The sequence below is a fragment of the Panulirus ornatus genome, chromosome 34, assembly GCF_036320965.1.
Source record: "Panulirus ornatus isolate Po-2019 chromosome 34, ASM3632096v1, whole genome shotgun sequence".
Taxonomy (NCBI): Eukaryota; Metazoa; Arthropoda; class Malacostraca; order Decapoda; family Palinuridae; genus Panulirus; species Panulirus ornatus.
The window spans coordinates 10,221,349-10,240,483 of NC_092257.1; the positions used below are offsets into that span (position 1 = coordinate 10,221,349).

Here is a 19,135-nt window from a genome sequence, read left to right on the forward strand (position 1 = left end):
CCACGTAGTTCCTGCCATCAGAATGCCAACTTATCCAGAAGAAACATAGATACATCGCAGTATAATCAACGACACACCGTGTAAGTTTACGTGGGAAGAAATAATCTTGATTTTTTTCCAACCTATTTTCTCTCTATACTTAGCCATGAGCATGTTTCACATTATTACCAAACTGGGAAATGGTTATTCTGCTACTACTACTACTACAACTACCACTACTACAAAAACAACAACTACTCCCACTACTGCTGCTGCTACTATTACTCCCACTACTCTACTTCTGCTACTTCTACAACAACAACAACTACTACTACTACAACATCAATTACTACTGCTGCTATATTGCTGATACAAATACTACTGCTGTTTATACTACTACCACTACTAATGCTACCGCCACTTTACTGCTTCTAGTACTCATAATGCTACATCAGCTTCACGACCAGTTTCAATGAAGAGTCCTGCTTTTCCCAAGGTCGTCTTTCTGAACACGTACGAAGCCCAAGGCTGTTTTACTTATAGTAGCAGAGAAATCTGGATTCCTTTGAGCGAAAAGTTCTTTAACGAGGCTGTACCCCAGAGTTACAGACTCCCCAAAGGCGACTATGTCACTCGCGGTGTAACGTGTTCGGGCGGGGTGGCGGCTCAATGGATGAAGGTAAGCAAGTATGAAAATCCTTGTATACATGTCTATACATGTATATGTAAGTGTATGTTTATATGTTTATGTACGCGTATGTATATATGTGTGTATATGAGTGGATGTGTCTTTCTTCGTCAGTCTCCTAGCGCAACCTCGCTAACACGGGAAACGACGATCAAGTGTTAAGATATATATATATATATATATATATATATATATATATATATATATATATATATATATATATATATATATATATATATATATATATATATATATATATATATATATATATATATATATATATATATATATATATATATATATATATATATATATATATATATATATATATATATATATATATATATATATATATATATGCCCTGGTTCAATCCATTGACAGCACGTCGACCCCGGTATACCACATCATTTCAATTCACTCTATTCCTTGCACGCCTTTCACCCTCCTGCATGTTCGGGCCCCGATCACTCAAAATCTTTTTCACTCCATCTTTCCACCTCCAATTTGGTCTCCTTCTTCTCGTTCCCTCCATCTCTTACACATATATCCTCTTGGTCAATCTTTCCTCACTCATTCTCTCCATGTGACCAAACCATTTCAAAACACCCTCTTCTGCTCTCTCAACACACTTTTTATTGCCACACATTTCTCTTACCCTTTCATTACTTACTCGATCAAACCACCTCACACCGCATATTGTCCTCAAACATCTCATTTCCAGCACATTCACCCTCCTCCGCACAACTCTATCTATAGCCCACTCCTCGCAACCATATAACATTGTTGGAACCATTATTCCTTCAAACATACCTATTTTTGCTTTCCAAGATAACGTTCTCAACTTCCACAAATTCTTCAACGTTTCCAGAACTTTCGCCCCCTCCCCCACCCTATGATTCCCTTCCGCTTCCATGGTTCCATCCGCTACCAAATCCACTCCCAGATATCTAAAACACTTCACTTCCTCCAGTTTTTCTCCATTCAAACTTACCTCCCAATTGACTTGTCCCTCAACCCTACTGTACCTAATAACCTTGCTCTTATTCACATTTACTCTCAGCTTTCTTCTTTCACACACTTTACCAAACTCAGTCACCAGCTTCTGCAGTTTTTCACACGAATCAGCCACCAGCGGTGTATCATCAGCGAACAACAACTGACTCACTTCCCAAGCTCTCTCATCCACAACAGACTGCATACTTGCCCCTCTCTCCAAAACTCTTGCATTCACCTCCAACCCCATCCATAAACAAATTAAACAACCATTGGAGACATCACACACCCCTGCCGCAAACTAACATTACCTGAGAACCAATCACTTTCCTTTCTTCCTACACGTACATATGCCTTACATCCTCGATAAAAACTTTTCACTGCTTTTAACAACTTGCCTCCCACACCATATATTCTTAATACCTTCCACAGAGCATCTCTATCAACTCTGTCATATGCCTTTTCCAGATCCATTAATGCTACATACATATCCATTTGCTTTTCTAAGTTTTTCTCACATACATTCTTCAAAGCAAACACCTGATCCACACATCCTCTGCCACTTCTGAAACCACACTGCTCTTCCCCAATCTGATGCTCTGTCCATATATATATATATGCGTGTGTGTGTGTGTGTGTGTGCATGTATATAAGTGGATGAGCCATTCTTCGTCTGTTTCCTTGCGCACTCTTCAGATAAATGTTATCACATTTTTCGTATGTCATTCCTCTCAGTATGTTCGTGCAGTACAAAAATATAAGGATGGAAAATATCATTGGTAATAAACTGTAATTTCTGAGAAAAAGATAAGGTCGATATCCGCCCTCGTTACAGGAATAAGAAACTGTATAATATTGTACATAATATTGTAGGTCAGTATACATCAGTGAGTTATCATGACGGAAAATTTTAAACTAAGATCATCTTTTAATGAGACTTCATGACAGAGGTTTAGGTTACAACATCATATCACGAAGAGGTGTATGATGTTATTATATTAAGACATGATATAGCATTTGACCTGGTGTAAGTAGTGTCAATCTGACAGGATCTGTCATTTGACCTTGTACTGCTGGTAGTATTACTATGACATGATTTGATATCTGACCTTGTCCTAAAGTTAAGGTGACTATGACATGACCTGAGATGTCACTTTGTCTTGAAGTTCATGTAACTATGACATGATGTGGTGTGTCAACAAAAGCAATGTGATGGTAACATGATCTGGTGTGTCAGCTTGTATGAAAGGTATTGTGACTGAAACATTATTTACAACGTCATTTTGTCCTGCTGGTAATATGAACTAATGTGTCACTAGAGGCAGTGTGGTTGTGGTATGGTCTGTTGGACGTAAATTGATCGTGACATAATCTGGCGTGTCACCTTGACATGATTGCGATGTGATGATAACAGCTGTGTGAATGTAACCGAGCTGTAACGGTATTGTGACCGACTTGTGTTATCTTATCAAGATGTCTTAGAATTAGTATATAACAAGAATCTTTTGTTGTAGTTAGGGTCAAGATCTATACGAGAGTTGTGATTAGTTCAAAATACAACTGCGTTATGGTTAATGTCGGAAATCTGTGTTTACGATGTCTTATTTCTGGAACGTTTCCTGGACGGATGGTTTGTGCCTGGGACTCGGCTAACACAGTTGCTAATGCCTGAAACGTTTTCTGGGAGTTTGATTACGTCTAGAATTTTGTTGTAATAGCGTCATATATCTTTGGCTTTGTTTATTTGGTGCCCTGTATCTAGAACTTGGCTAGATGATAATTCATATGTGGTTTAGATTATAATTCATCTTCAAAGATTTGTCCATCTGCTGGCCATTGATTACAATATTGTCTAGACGATGGGATAATTTTTTATAAGTTTTCGTAGATGTTGATTTACGTTTGGAATTTTGTGTAGAATGTTTTTTTCCTGAAACTTTATCTGATGATAGTTTGTCTGGAACTTTTCCTAGTTGGCTTATGTCAAGAAACGGATCTAGATATTGGCTTATGTAGAACTTTATCTATATGGTGCGTAAAGTCTAAAACTTTATCATGGTGGTAGCCTTTATATGAACATTTATCTAGCTTGTGGTTATGCCTTAAAATTGTTATAAACAGGATCTATACCATACCTGTGACCAAATGATGACGACAAACGTATGAATTCCTATAAGCTCAAGTGTTGACATTTTCTAGATGAAACAAGTCTGTCTCTTTGCCTAGATTGTTGCTCATGTCGAAAATCCTGTTTTAATGATGGGTTGGATCAGGAAAATTATGTAAACGATGTTTTACGGCCTAACTTTCCTGGATGATTGCGTATTTTCAGAGCTTTGTCTACAATTTATTATATATCTAGAAGCTTGTCTTCATGTTCGAAGACTTGGGAACAACTGCAGACCTTTGTCATGAGGTCGTCAACAATCTCGCTTATGTTACGTGTGGATGAGGCTTACGTTTGAATCCTTCCCTAGAAGGTGAACGATTCCTAGCATCCTCCTTAAATGTTTAAAAATGTCTAAGAGATTATTCGAATATGAAATGTTTCTACAATAAATTCCCGCCGACAACCTAAGTCTGGAAAAGTTTTTTCCCTCCACGAGTAACGTGAAAAATATGTGAGAGTTAGAAAAATGTTCGACTGCACAGAAGTAATCCTCAGAGGATGGTGTACACACACGCCCGGCTCAGGCATCCCTTGAGACACTATGCTTCAGGGAGGCTTGCTGGAGTCAGGTCACTGCGTGGGAATAGAAACCTTTTAGGACAAACAGTGTCTCAGTGCATTCTCGTCTCCCGCAGCTTATCCTTTACACTCATTCTTTGTTGATTAGCTAAATGTGTGTAGAATGGGTGAAGATATGTTTCTTGATGTTAAATCCGTGCTTGTGACCAAGTATGATTATTATTTTCGTTATGCTAAAGGCTCCTGCCATGGACACATGTGTCCATCAAGGACAGGCTCTGAACAGGGAAACAAAAGGAAAATACTTCGACAAAAGATTTTCTTTAACAACAGAATGTTAGAGAAAGGATGCGTGAAGTGTATGGGATAAAAAAACAAGGGGAAGGAGGTTCAGGAATATAAGAAAAAGCATTAAATATAGACCGATAGCTAAGAGACAGACAGTAACACTATCATTTCAGACACTGATGGCACAAGATGGTCCCAGGCATCACCCCAACACTCGGTCAATAGTACTTCCCTGGGCGGCGGCTGCGTCCAACCTACTGACACGGTGGTTGTGATATGCCTTCCTTCTCTATACTGTCAGTCAGAACGTTACTGCTTCCCCAGGGGGTTACTGTCTACAACCTACTGACACGGTTTGTATATAATTGATAACAATGATAAAGCCTTCCTACCTTCTCAATGTCCACAATGCATTCTTCAGGACGGAGCATTTCCCTATGAGATTCAAGGAAGCCAAGGAACCAATGATACGAAAACAAGAAATGCCTAATGTCATCCTAATAAGGTACTGACCATCTTTCTCTCAGATTTTCGAAAGACAAATCAGTCTCAGGTTAAGATGACACCTGGAAGACAACGAATTCCACACTCGAAGTGAATATGGTTTCCGTTAGGTTAGAAGTATTACACCTAAGATCACAGTCGCTGTAGAAAAATGAGTCACCAGAGACCTATGAACGAGCGCATAATGATACTAATGAACAATTATAAGGTCCCTACCAAAACGTGATTGAGCTACATTTAGTTTACTTTCATAGCTGGAAATGCTACAAGTCTCCGAGGAAACGAAACGATTCAGTTTCAATAAATTCAACTACGTCATCAGTTTTCATTGTTAGGCCACACAACGAGTGTACCAACACCTACACGTTTTGATACCCAGACAGAGATGCCTCACCTTCAGTAGGAAGATGATACCACACAAAACACAACCTCTAGCAGCATATTCCCTGAACATACTAACTTCGAATTGACGAAGTCGTCTAGATTCGATAGTTACGCAGGAAACTTGGAAATAAATACAAACAGGTGTAATGCTAGAAGGCTGCTCACTATTGTCAGTTGTGGACCAAAGAAGCAAAAGATCCTCACAAGATATAGTAAGCAATCATGAGAAGCTTGTGCTCGTCACTTCTCGGAGAAACAAAAACTGTATCTTCGTTTCTGCCATGATCTTCCTCATACTGAGCTAATCCCAACTTGACTACCACATTGCCTTCAAATTACGTATACTGATGCACCAGAGGATACAAACAAGGGGCTCAGATTCATCGAGCTTGGAAAGTATACATACATTAACGATAACGAGGACTGACATCTAATATATAACTTAAAACCAACATGTACATGTATAAAGGAAGAGGCTTAGAATAATTGAATATCATAGAGAATAGATACGTAGTACGGATATATTCAAGATATAGACAACAGCAGCACAACCATGGAATACGCTTGGTTCCCTCTGATCCTCAAGACTCGAAGAGAAACGCCAAACATCCATCAGAACGCACAATGAACAATTCTCAGTATAGTTTACCTACACCTTTACTAAGCCAACACACAATATTACTATACACACACACACACATAGTAACCTGGGGTCATACAACCAAGGCTCCAAAAATACACATTCAACAAACCACTCTCACACTTCAGAAAGCCTACACCACACGTATCTACTACAATCTACAATCATCCTTTTCCTCCACTTTACCTTCTTCGTTCAATCTCTTCTTTCCACTTACTAACCCAGTATTTTACTTTGTTAAACACCTATTTGAATGAAGAATATGAAAAGTTACACTTGTAGGTCAGATTCGTTGTGCTTCCTTGTACGGCTGCAACCTGCAACTTACTGAATCGGAGATGGTTTCGTGCATCGCTTTAACACTTTTTAACACTCTTGAATCATTGTCTTTACTCTGACTGCTTGACTGATCTAAGATAACCAAACCATTACATAGCTCTCCTGTTATACTGATATATCTTCAGTTGCTTTCAGTATCTATGGTTAATACAGGTAAATATAACCAGTCCCTGTCAACTACAAGCACTTGCCAGTCTTAGTCAGGAGTAAATGCTTCCAGACAACAAGAGTTTTGCAACAATCTATGCTTGTCAGCAACCAGGACTTGTCAGAAGTAGTTTTTGGTCAACATTCATTGCTTGTCAACAAACTTTATAATAAGCTGAAACAACTGCTGTTTCCAGCAACCGTTGCTTATCAACAATGATATTTGTCAACAGACAACGCTCCTCAACAATCTGTGTTTAAACAGTAAGCGACATTTGACAACAATTAGTGCTTATGAGCTTATAATAAACCCTTGTTTGCAACGAATATATAGCACCGATCTGTGCTTGTCAAAATCCACGGTCAGTCAGCAAGAAGAATTTGTCAACAATCAGTGCTTGCTAACAAACAATTATTTTTGACAACCAGTAAAATCTAACGTTCTGTCCCTTTCAGCGATGAATGTTTGTCAACAGCCTATATTTGTCAACAAACAGTGCTTGCCGACAATAACTATATATCAGTATCAATTTATTATAAAAAAGTGCTTGTCAAGAATTAATTCCTGTTGACAATCGGTACCTTTCACCATTCAGTAATTCTCTACAATCAATGTCTTTCAGCAATAAATGCTTGTCAAGAATCAGTTGTCAGCCACCAATATTTGTCAAAATTAAATGCCTAGAAAGAACGAGCGCTAGTCAATAATGAGAGCCTGCCAACCACTTATGCTGGTCAGGAAACTATGTTTGTCAACAACCAGAATTCAAGATTCCATGCTCGTCGGTCCTGTCAGCAAGGGAAAATGACATAACACAACAACCATGAGAACATGCCTCTTAGGTTAGCAAGTCTGACCCGGTGACTCATAACTTCGTCTGTTTGTGTTATTAAATAACTCGAGTCTATGGAACAGTTTTCTTTCTGTACTGTAGTTTTCTCCTCATACACATATGTCACATAAAATGAATCTTTGACTTCGATTACATTCTACGCTGCCTATCATCTTTTTATCTGCGTGTGATAATTCACGTCTCAACACTCTCCTGAGACATGATATCTATCATTTAAAAATACATTTCGTAAACTTGACAGCTCATCATTACATAGTAGGCCGTGAGTATAATGAGAGTATAATAACCAATAAAAGTCATCCTAAAATGATAAAACTCGACTATGATAACATCTAATGAGCTACTAATACCATCAGTTACGAGAGAACCCTTCATATCGTCCTTCATCACACAATATAGTTACAAATGAGTCGTTCCTCCACCATCACTAATGATACCTCATTAACAAGGAGTCTGTGTGTGAAACTGTCTGGCTAATGAGGGGTAATTAGCTAAGAGTTGCAATGTAGAAGTTGGTCCCGGTAATGAGGTCTAAATAGCAGGAAGTTTGCGTCTGAGGTTCAGCAGTTAATGACGTGTAATTAGCTGAGAGCCCCAGTATGAGTGTGTAGTATACCTGGCATATATAGAGATGATATTCAGTGTCTACCTCCCAAGATTTCATATATCTTGGTTTTACTACTGTCACGAACATCTACCCTTTACCCACGTGTACTCAGCAGTTTTCCCTAGAGATTAGAACAATACTAGAGAAAGATTACGTTCCTTATTATGTCACATTAGAGTTCAACATTATCGGCACACAACTATAAGGATCTCTCTCTCTCTCTCTCTCTCTCTCTCTCTCTCTCTCTCTCTCTCTCTCTCTCTCTCTCTCTCTCTCTCTCTCTCTCTCTCTCTCTCTCTCTCTCTCTCTCTCTCTCTCTCTGTGGTTCGGTTTTTTCTTTTTTATGAGACTTACTTTTGTGCTTGTAAGGAAATTAATTTTCGTTGGTCATTAATATGCTATCCTGCAAACAAAAAGTAGTCGTTAACCATGTACTGATACGAGCCAAAATCACATCTGTAATAAAAGCAAAGACTTTCTTTAAGTTAAAAGACTATGTGAGTATAGATAAGAATATCTTCCCGTTGGTGTCTGCTGAATATCTGACCAAGGTTGCTTGATAAATGGGTACCAATTTCGGCTGGGGTAAAGCACCACAGCTGTGACAGATTCAGTCAGCCGACAGCTTATAACTCGGCTCGAGTTTCCTCTGGGATGTCTGTGTCTGAGAACATGGCCCTCACTGACAGGCCGAATCAGCCCACCAGGGGATAGCAGGATTTGAGATATGCTATCACTCCTCGTGAGCTGAATTTTTGGTTCTTTTTCGACCATATGAGAGACTTGTGAGGTCTTTGATGAGAATATAGTCTCAAAGAGACCCACAAGCCATAGATCATGTAAAGACATTAGTAGCATGTTTGACATTGTATGCCTTTTTTGTCACGATGATTTTGCATACTACATATAGAACTAAAGTGTGGCTGCAGACGAAACTTAAGAACAAAAAAACAAAACACGAATGTGCACTTGGGAACTTAGCGTGTATCATTTTCCCCGTGGACTCATAGGAATACCTTGATCACGCGCAAAATTGTGATCCTTTCCTTGCCCTACCTCGCTAACGCGGAAGACAGAGACAAAGCAAAATAAAATAGATAAGAAAAAAATATACATATATATATATATATATATATATATATATATATATATATATATATATATATATATATATATATATATATATATATATATATATATATATATATATATATATATATACGTGTATATATATATATATATATATATATATATATATATATATATATATATATATATATATATATATATATATATATATATATATATATATATATATATATATATATATATATCTTTCTTTTCTTTTTTTCATACCATTCACCATTTCCCGCATTAGCGAGGTAGCGTTAAGAACAGAGGACTGGGCCTTTGAGGGAATATCCTCACCTGGCCCCCCTTCCCTGTTCCTTCTTTTGGAAAATTGAAAAAAAAACGAGAGGGGAGGATTTCCAGCCACCCGCTCCCTCCCCTTTTAGTCGCCTACGACACGCAGGGATAATATATATATATATATATATATATATATATATATATATATATATATATATATATATATATATATATATATATATATATATATAAATATATATATATATATATATATATATATATATATATATATATATATATATATATATATATATATATATATATATATATATATATATTATCCCTAGGGATAGGAGAGAAAGAATACTTCCCACGTATTCCCTGCGTGTCGTAGAAGGCGACTAAAAGGGGAGGGAGCGGGTGGCTGGAAATCCTCCCCTCTCGTTTTTTTCAATTTTCCAAAACAGGGAACAGAGAAGGATGCCAAGTGAGGATATTCCCTCAAAGGCGCAGTCCTCAGTTCTTAACGCTACCTCGCTAACGCGGGAAATGGCGAATAGTACAAAAGAAAGAAGAAAAGATATATATATATATATATATATATATATATATATATATATATATATATATATATATATATATATATATATATATATATATATATATATATATATATATATATATATATATAAGAGGATAAGAGCGAGTGCTCAAATTACAGAGGTATAAGTTTGTTGAGTATTCCTGGGAAATTATATGGGAGAGTATTGATTGAGAGGGTGAAAGCATGTACAGAGCATCAGATTGGGGAAAAGCAGTGTGGTTTCAGAAGTGGTAGAGGATGTGTGGATCAAGTGTTTGCTTTGAAGAATGTATGTGAGAAATACTTAAAAAAGCAAATGGATTTGTATGTAGCATTAATGGGTCGGGAGAAGGCATATGATAGAGTTGATTGAGATGTTCTGTGGAATGTATTAAGAATATATGGTGTGGGAGGTAAGTTGTTAGAAGCAGTGAAAGTTTTTATCGAAGATGTAAGACATGCGTACGAGTAGGAAGAGAGGAAAGTGATTGGTTCTCAGTGAATGTTGGTTTGCGGCAGGGGTGCGCGATGTCTCCATGGTTGTTTAATTTGTTTATGGATAGGGTTGTTAGGAAGGTAAATACAAGAGTTTTGGAGAGAGGGGCAAGCATGCAGTCTGTTGTGGACGAGAAAGCTTGGGAAGAGAGTCAGTTGTTGTACGCTGATGATAGCGCGCTGATGGCTGATTCGTGTGAAAAGCTGCTGAAGCTAGTGAGTGAGTTTGGTAAAGTGTGTGAAAGAAGAAAGCTGAGAGTAAATGTGAATAAGAGCAAGGTTATTAGGTACAGTAGGGTTGAGGGACAAGTCAATTGGGAGGAAAGTTTGAATGGAGAAAAACTGGAGGAAGTGAAGTGTTTTAGATATCTGGGAGTGGATTTGGCAGCAGATGCAACCATGGAAGCGGAAGTGAGTCATTGGGTGGGGGAGGGGGCAAAAATTCTGGGAGCATTGAAGAATGTGTGGAAGTCGAGAACTTTATCTCAAAAAGCAAAAATGGGCATGTTTGAAGGAATAGTGGTTCCAACAACGTTTTATGGTTGCGAGGCGTGGGCTATGGATAGAGTTGTGCGCAGGAGGGTGGATGTGCTGGAAATGAGATGTTTGAGGACAATATGTGGTGTGAGGTGGTTTGATCGAGTAAGTAATAATTGGTAAGAGAGATGTGCGGTAATAAAAAGAGTGTGGTTTAGAGAGCAGAAGAGGGTATTCTAAAATGGTTTGGTCACATGGAGAGAATGAGTGAGGAGAGATTGATAAAGAGGATATATGCGTCAGAGGTGGAGGGAACGAGGAGAAGTGGGAGACCAAACTGGAGGTGGAAGGATGGAGTGAAAAAGATTTAGAGTGATCGGGGCCTGAACATGCAGGAGGGTGAAAGGCGTGCAAGGAATAGAGTGAATTGGAACGATGTGGTATACCGGGGTCGACGTGCTGTCAATGGATTGAACCAGGGCATGTGAACCGTCTGGGGTAAACCATAGAAAGTTGCGTGGGGCCTGGATGTGGAAAGAGAGCTGTGGTTTCGGTGCATTATTACATGACAGCTAGAGACTGAGTGTGAACGAATGTGGCCTTTATTGTCTTTTTCTAGCGCTACCTCGCACACATGAGGGGGTAGGGGGTTGTTATTCCATGTGTGGCGGGGTGGCGATGGAAATTAATAAGGGCAGACAGTATGAATTATGTACATGTGTATATATGTATATGTCTCTGTGTGTATATATATGAATACGTTGAGATGTATAGGTATGTATATTTGCGTGTGTGGACGTGTATGTATATACATGTGTATGTGGGTGGGTTGGGCCATTCTTTCGTCTGTTTCCTTACGCTACCTCGCTAACGCGGGAGACAGCGACAAAGCAAAATAAGTTATAAAAAATATATGTTAATTACACATTTACGTGTAGTATACTATGTAATACATATTTCCTTACATGTACCTCCCAAATACATATTTGCTTTTGGGATGACTTTTTCTATACCCTTTACATGTAAATCTTTGATATTGCTTACTCAACAAAAAAAATAGCATTTTATAAAGTTTCTGTTGGATATCACAAACGAATAAAAAATCTAATATCAAAGTTGCAAAACTACTGGAGAAAGAAAAAGTATTTCATATCTTAAAATCCCACAAAACTTTGTAACATTAGGATTTACTGTGGATGAAGCCATACTTGTATTTTTGTTGACACATTGATTATTATTGATCTCGGCAAGAGCCTTATAGCGGCAAGGGTGATCAGACCCATTATCATAGTCTTCGTCATTATCGCGATCATAGCCTAGCGACAGCAATCCCGCCTGTTGCACAGGGGTCCCGGGTTCGATTCCGGTTGTTGGAGGTTTGTATGTTCTATGAAGGTTCTATGAAGGTGCACGTTCATATGCACTTTGTTCGTATATATATATATATATATATATATATATATATATATATATATATATATATATATAAATGAAAGTACGCACCGTTTCTAGCTTTCTCTGTCCACTGGTGATTGTGTATGTAATTTTTTCTTTCATACATATTCGCCATTTTCCAAGTCAGCGAGGTAGCATTTAGAACTGAAAAATCTTCGCTTGGCCCCCTTCTCTGTTCCCTCTTTCAGAAAAGTAAAGACTGGAGGGGAAAATTTCCAGCCCTCCGCTCCCTCCTCTTTTAGTCGTCTTTTACGACACGCAGGGAAGAAATATATGCAACAATCACCACTGGAAAGAGAAAATAAATACGAAAGTACTTACCGCTTATATTTCCTCTTTCCAGTGGTGATTGTTGCATATATATATATATATATATATATATATATATATATATATATATATTCCTATGAGTCCACGGGGAAAATGAAACACGATAAGTTCTCAAGTGCACTTTCGTGTAATAATCACATCACCAGGGGAGACACAAGAGAGAAATATAAGTCAGTTGATATACATCGAAGAGACGAACCTAGGACGCCATTTGGTAAACACAACCTGGTTGTGTTTATGACACTCCTTTCTCTTATCTAATACATGATGCTTGACCTTTCCCTGAATCTTGTTGATCACTGTGTGTGTGTGTGTGTCTCTCTCTCTTTCTGTGTCTGTGTGAGTGTATAGAGGCAGTGTATTTCGCAAATGTGGAAGTAGTATACTATCTGTGCTTTTCCCTGTGCGGATGTGAGACACTAACTATCTAATATTTCTCCGATATGCTCATGTAAGGGTAGTATACAGTTCACCATTCCTACCGTAAAGATATGGGCAAGCTATTATGCAGATGTGGAGGCAGTGAATGAGTAATGATTTCGTATCCTCAGGTGTGTTTATGGTACACATTTCAGATTTCTGTTGCAAAATTGGACGCAAAAATAGTTTTCTTTTCCGATGCGTATGTGAAGTGTAGTAAAAAATACATATTTTTTTTTTACACAAATGTAGAGCCAACAAGTAGCTTTTACTTATCTTGTGTAGACGTACAAACGCTAAACTAGTATTTTCCTGTGCTAGCGTAAAGGGAGGTTAACATATTTTGTATTTCATTGTGTAAATGTGCATACAGCGAACATCTATATCTTTCATATGTTAAGGTAGAAAATATATCATACACATCTCTGTATAGATGTGGAAGCAAGAAAATGCTTGTTTTCCCTTATATAGGTGTAAAGTAGACAAGAATAGAAGGGTATGGCTTCTCCTTCAGCTTTAAACTAACAATATACTCTGGTTTTTTCAGCTAGATAGTAATTGAGAGGTTTAGTCTTTTCTTCAGACAAACAATGATTGAAGTGCATTCTTTTTTCCGTTGAGAGCTATCTACGGGTTTGTCCTCTCCAAGTGAGAGCAACTGTTGAAGGAATGTCCTTGCTCAGTCAGACAATCATAAATACTTTTCCATTTTGTCCTTCACTTGAGTCAATGCTCCAACAATTTTGCTTTCCCTTCAGTTGAACAATGACAAGGGTTTTCGATTCCCTCACCCGGATAATAACTAAATGGTTGTAATTCCTTCCAAGCTAACCATTCATCAGTGAACTTCTCTGACCTGTACAGAGGCGGAGGCGGTGGTGAGCGGACCCAGCGAGGTGCACATCGAGGAGGGATCCAAGTTAGCGCTGGAGTGCCATGTGCGGCACGCTGTGGAGCCTCCCATCTACATCTTCTGGTTCCATAACTCTACCATGGTCAACTATGGCCCACAACAAGTAGGTCTCTCTCTCTCTCTCTCTCTCTCTCTCTCTCTCTCTCTCTCTCTCTCTCTCTCTCTGTATATATATATATATATATATATATATATATATATATTTCCCACTTTATATATATTTGGCACTTTCTAAAATGGGAAACAGAAGAAGGAGTCACGCGGGGAGTGATCATCCTCCTCGAAGGCTCAGAGTGGGGTGCCTAAATGTGTGTGGATGTAACCAAGATGTGAAAAAAGGAGAGATAGGTAGTATGTTTGAGGAAAGGAACCTGGATGTTTTGGCTCTGAGTGAAACGAAGCTCAAGGGTAAAGGGGAAGAGTGGTTTGGAAATGTCTGGGGAGTGAAGTCAGGGGTTAGTGAGAGGACAAGAGCAAGGGAAGGAGTAGCAATACTCCTGAAACAGGAGTTGTGGGAGTATGTGATAGAATGTAAGAAAGTAAATTCTCGATTAATATGGGTAAAATTGAAAGTTGATGGAGAGAGGTGGGTGATTATTGGTGCATATGCACCTGGGCATGAGAAGAAAGATCATGAGAGGCAAGTGTTTTGGGAGCAGCTAAATGAGTGTGTTAGCGGTTTTGATGCACGAGACCGGGTTATAGTGATGGGTGATTTGAATGCAAAGGTGAGTAATGTGGCAGTTGAGGGAATAATTGGTATGCATGGGGTGTTCAGTGTTGTAAATGGAAATGGTGAAGAGCTTGTAGATTTATGTGCTGAAAAAGGACTGATGATTGGGAATACCTGGTTTAAAAAGCGAGATATACATAAGTATACTTATGTAAGTAGGAGAGATGGCCAGAGAGCGTTATTGGATTACGTGTTAATTGACAGGCGTGCGAAAGAGAGACTTTTGGATGTTAATGTGCTGAGAGGTGCAACTGGAGGGATGTCTGATCATTATCTTGTGGAGGCTAAGGTGAAGATTAGTATGGGTTTTCAGAAAAGAGGAGTGAATGTTGGGGTGAAGAAGGTGGTGAGAGTAAGTGAGCTTGGGAAGGAGACCTGTGTGGGGAAGTACCAGGAGAGACTGTGTACAGAATGGAAAAAGGTGAGAACAATGGAAGTAAGGGGAGTGGGGGAGGAATGGGATGTATTTAGGGAATCAGTGATGGATTGCGCAAAAGATGCTTGTGGCATGAGAAGAGTGGGAGGTGGGCTGTTTAGAAAGGGTAGTGAGTGGTGGGATGAAGAAGTAAGAGTATTAGTGAAAGAGAAGAGAGAGGCATTTGGACGATTTTTGCAGGGAAAAAATGCAATTGAGTGGGAGAAGTATAAAAGAAAGAGACAGGAGGTCAAGAGAAAGGTGCAAGAGGTGAAAAAAAGGGCAAATGAGAGTTGGGGTGAGAGACTATCAGTAAATTTTAGGGAGAATAAAAAGATGTTCTGGAAGGAGGTAAATAGGATGCGTAAGACAAGGGAGCAAATGGGAACTTCAGTGAAGGGCGTAAATGGGGAGGTGATAACAAGTAGCGGTGATGTGAGAAGGAGATGGAATGAGTATTTTGAAGGTTTGTTGAATGTGTCTGATGACAGAGTGGCAGATATAGGGTGTTTTGGTCGAGGTGGTGTGCAAAGTGAGAGGGTTAGGGAAAATGAGTTGGTAAACAGAGAAGAGGTAGTAAAAGCTTTGCGGAAGATGAAAGCCGGCAAGGCAGCAGGTTTGGATGGTATTGCAGTGGAATTTATTAAGAAAGGGGGTGACTGTATTGTTGACTGGTTGGTAAGGTTATTTAATGTATGTATGACTCATGGTGAGGTGCCTGAGGATTGGCGGAATGCGTGCATAGTGCCATTGTACAAAGGCAAAGGGGATAAGAGTGAGTGCTCAAATTACAGAGGTATAAGTTTGTTGAGTATTCCTGGTAAATTATATGGGAGGGTATTGATTGAGAGGGTGAAGGCATGTACAGAGCATCAGATTGGGGAAGAGCAGTGCGGTTTCAGAAGTGGTAGAGGATGTGTGGATCAGGTGTTTGCTTTGAAGAATGTATGTGAGAAATACTTAGAAAAGCAAATGGATTTGTATGTAGCATTTATGGATCTGGAGAAGGCATATGATAGAGTTGATAGAGATGCTCTGTGGAAGGTATTAAGAATATATGGTGTGGGAGGCAAGTTGTTAGAAGCAGTGAAAAGTTTTTATCGAGGATGTAAGGCATGTGTACGTGTAGGAAGAGAGGAAAGTGATTGGTTCTCAGTGAATGTAGTTTTGCGGCAGGGGTGTGTGATGTCTCCATGGTTGTTTAATTTGTTTATGGATGGGGTTGTAAGGGAGGTAAATGCAAGAGTCCTGGAAAGAGGGGCAAGTATGAAGTCTGTTGGGGATGAGAGAGCTTGGGAAGTGAGTCAGTTGTTGTTCGCTGATGATACAGCGCTGGTGGCTGATTCATGTGAGAAACTGCAGAAGCTGGTGACTGAGTTTGGTAAAGTGTGTGGAAGAAGAAAGTTGAGAGTAAATGTGAATAAGAGCAAGGTTATTAGGTACAGTAGGGGTGAGGGTCAAGTCAATTGGGAGGTGAGTTTGAATGGAGAAAAACTGGAGGAAGTGAAGTGTTTTAGATATCTGGGAGTGGATCTGTCAGCGGATGGAACCATGGAAGCGGAAGTGGATCATAGGGTGGGGGAGGGGGCGAAAATTTTGGGAGCCTTGAAAAATGTGTGGAAGTCGAGAACATTATCTCGGAAAGCAAAAATGGGTATGTTTGAGGGAATAGTGGTTCCAACAATGTTGTATGGTTGCGAGGCGTGGGCTATGGATAGAGATGTGCGCAGGAGGATGGATGTGCTGGAAATGAGATGTTTGAGGACAATGTGTGGTGTGAGGTGGTTTGATCGAGTAAGTAACGTAAGGGTAAGAGAGATGTGTGGAAATAAAATGAGCGTGGTTGAGAGAGCAGAAGAGGGTGTTTTGAAATGGTTTGGGCACATGGAGAGAATGAGTGAGGAGAGATTGACCAAGAGGATATATGTGTCGGAGGTGGAGGGAACGAGGAGAAGAGGGAGACCAAATTGGAGGTGGAAAGATGGAGTGAAAAAGATTTGGTGATCGGGGCCTGAACATGCAGGAGGGTGAAAGGAGGCAAGGAATAGAGTGAATTGGAACGATGTGGTATACCGGGGTCGACGTGCTGTCAATGGATTGAACCAGGGCATGTGAACCGTCTGGGGTAAACCATAGAAAGTTGCGTGGGGCCTGGATGTGGAAAGAGAGCTGTGGTTTTCGGTGCATTATTACATGACAGCTAGAGACTGAGTGTGAACGAATGTGGCCTTTATTGTCTTTTTCTAGCGCTACCTCGCACACATGAGGGGGTAGGGGGTTGTTATTCCATGTGTGGCGGGGTGGCGATGGAAATTAATAAGGGCAGAGTGAATTGAGTCATGTGTATAGGTTGAGTTGCTGTCGTGGTTGATATAATGGAATACGTTGAGATGTATAAGTATGTATATTTGCGTGTGTGGACGTGTATGTATATACATGTGTATGTGGGTGGGTTGGGCCATTCTTTCGTCTGTTTCCTTACGCTACCTCGCTAACGCGGGAGACAGCGACAAAGCAAAATAAGTTATAAAAAATATATGTTAATTACACATTTACGTGTTTGTATACTATGTAATACATATTTCCTTACATGTACCTCCCAAATACATATTTGCTTTTGGGATGACTTTTTCTATACCCTTTACATGTAAATCTTTGATATTGCTTACTCAACAAAAAAAAATAGCATTTTATAAAGTTTCTGTTGGATATCACAAACGAATAAAAAATCTAATATCAAAGTTGCAAAACTACTGGAGAAAGAAAAAGTATTTCATATCTTAAAATCCCACAAAACTTTGTAACATTAGGATTTACTGTGGATGAAGCCATACTTGTATTTTTGTTGACACATTGATTATTATTGATCTCGGCAAGAGCCTTATAGCGGCAAGGGTGATCAGACCCATTATCATAGTCTTCGTCATTATCGCGATCATAGCCTAGCGACAGCAATCCCGCCTGTTGCACAGGGGTCCCGGGTTCGATTCCGGTTGTTGGAGGTTTGTATGTTCTATGAAGGTTCTATGAAGGTGCACGTTCATATGCACTTTGTTCGTATATATATATATATATATATATATATATATATATATATATATATATATAAATGAAAGTACGCACCGTTTCTAGCTTTCTCTGTCCACTGGTGATTGTGTATGTAATTTTTTCTTTCATACATATTCGCCATTTTCCGAGTCAGCGAGGTAGCATTTAGAACTGAAAAATCTTCGCTTGGCCCCCTTCTCTGTTCCCTCTTTCAGAAAAGTAAAGACTGGAGGGGAAAATTTCCAGCCCTCCGCTCCCTCCTCTTTTAGTCGTCTTTTACGACACGCAGGGAAGAAATATATGCAACAATCACCACTGGAAAGAGAAAATAAATACGAAAGTACTTACCGCTTATATTTCCTCTTTCCAGTGGTGATTGTTGCATATATATATATATATATATATATATATATATATATATATATATATATATATATATATATATATATATATATATATATATATATATATATTCCTATGAGTCCACGGGGAAAATGAAACACGATAAGTTCTCAAGTGCACTTTCGTGTAATAATCACATCACCAGGGGAGACACAAGAGAGAAATATAAGTCAGTTGATATACATCGAAGAGACGAACCTAGGACGCCATTTGGTAAACACAACCTGGTTGTGTTTATGACACTCCTTTCTCTTATCTAATACATGATGCTTGACCTTTCCCTGAATCTTGTTGATCACTGTGTGTGTGTGTGTGTGTGTCTCTCTCTCTTTCTGTGTCTGTGTGAGTGTATAGAGGCAGTGTATTTCGCAAATGTGGAA

At 39.0% G+C, this 19,135-nt stretch overlaps 1 protein-coding gene across 1 annotated transcript in view; it reads left to right on the top strand.

The window, feature by feature from the left end:
* Positions 1 to 19,135, top strand: part of LOC139759822 (transmembrane and immunoglobulin domain-containing protein 1-like) — a 146,706-nt gene that overhangs the window by 106,020 nt on the left and 21,551 nt on the right. The window contains exons 5-6 of the mRNA XM_071682310.1: positions 14,109 to 14,260; positions 15,234 to 15,242. Of these exons, the coding sequence (XP_071538411.1) occupies positions 14,109 to 14,260; positions 15,234 to 15,242 (161 nt within the window). The remainder of the gene's footprint in view (positions 1 to 14,108; positions 14,261 to 15,233; positions 15,243 to 19,135) is intronic.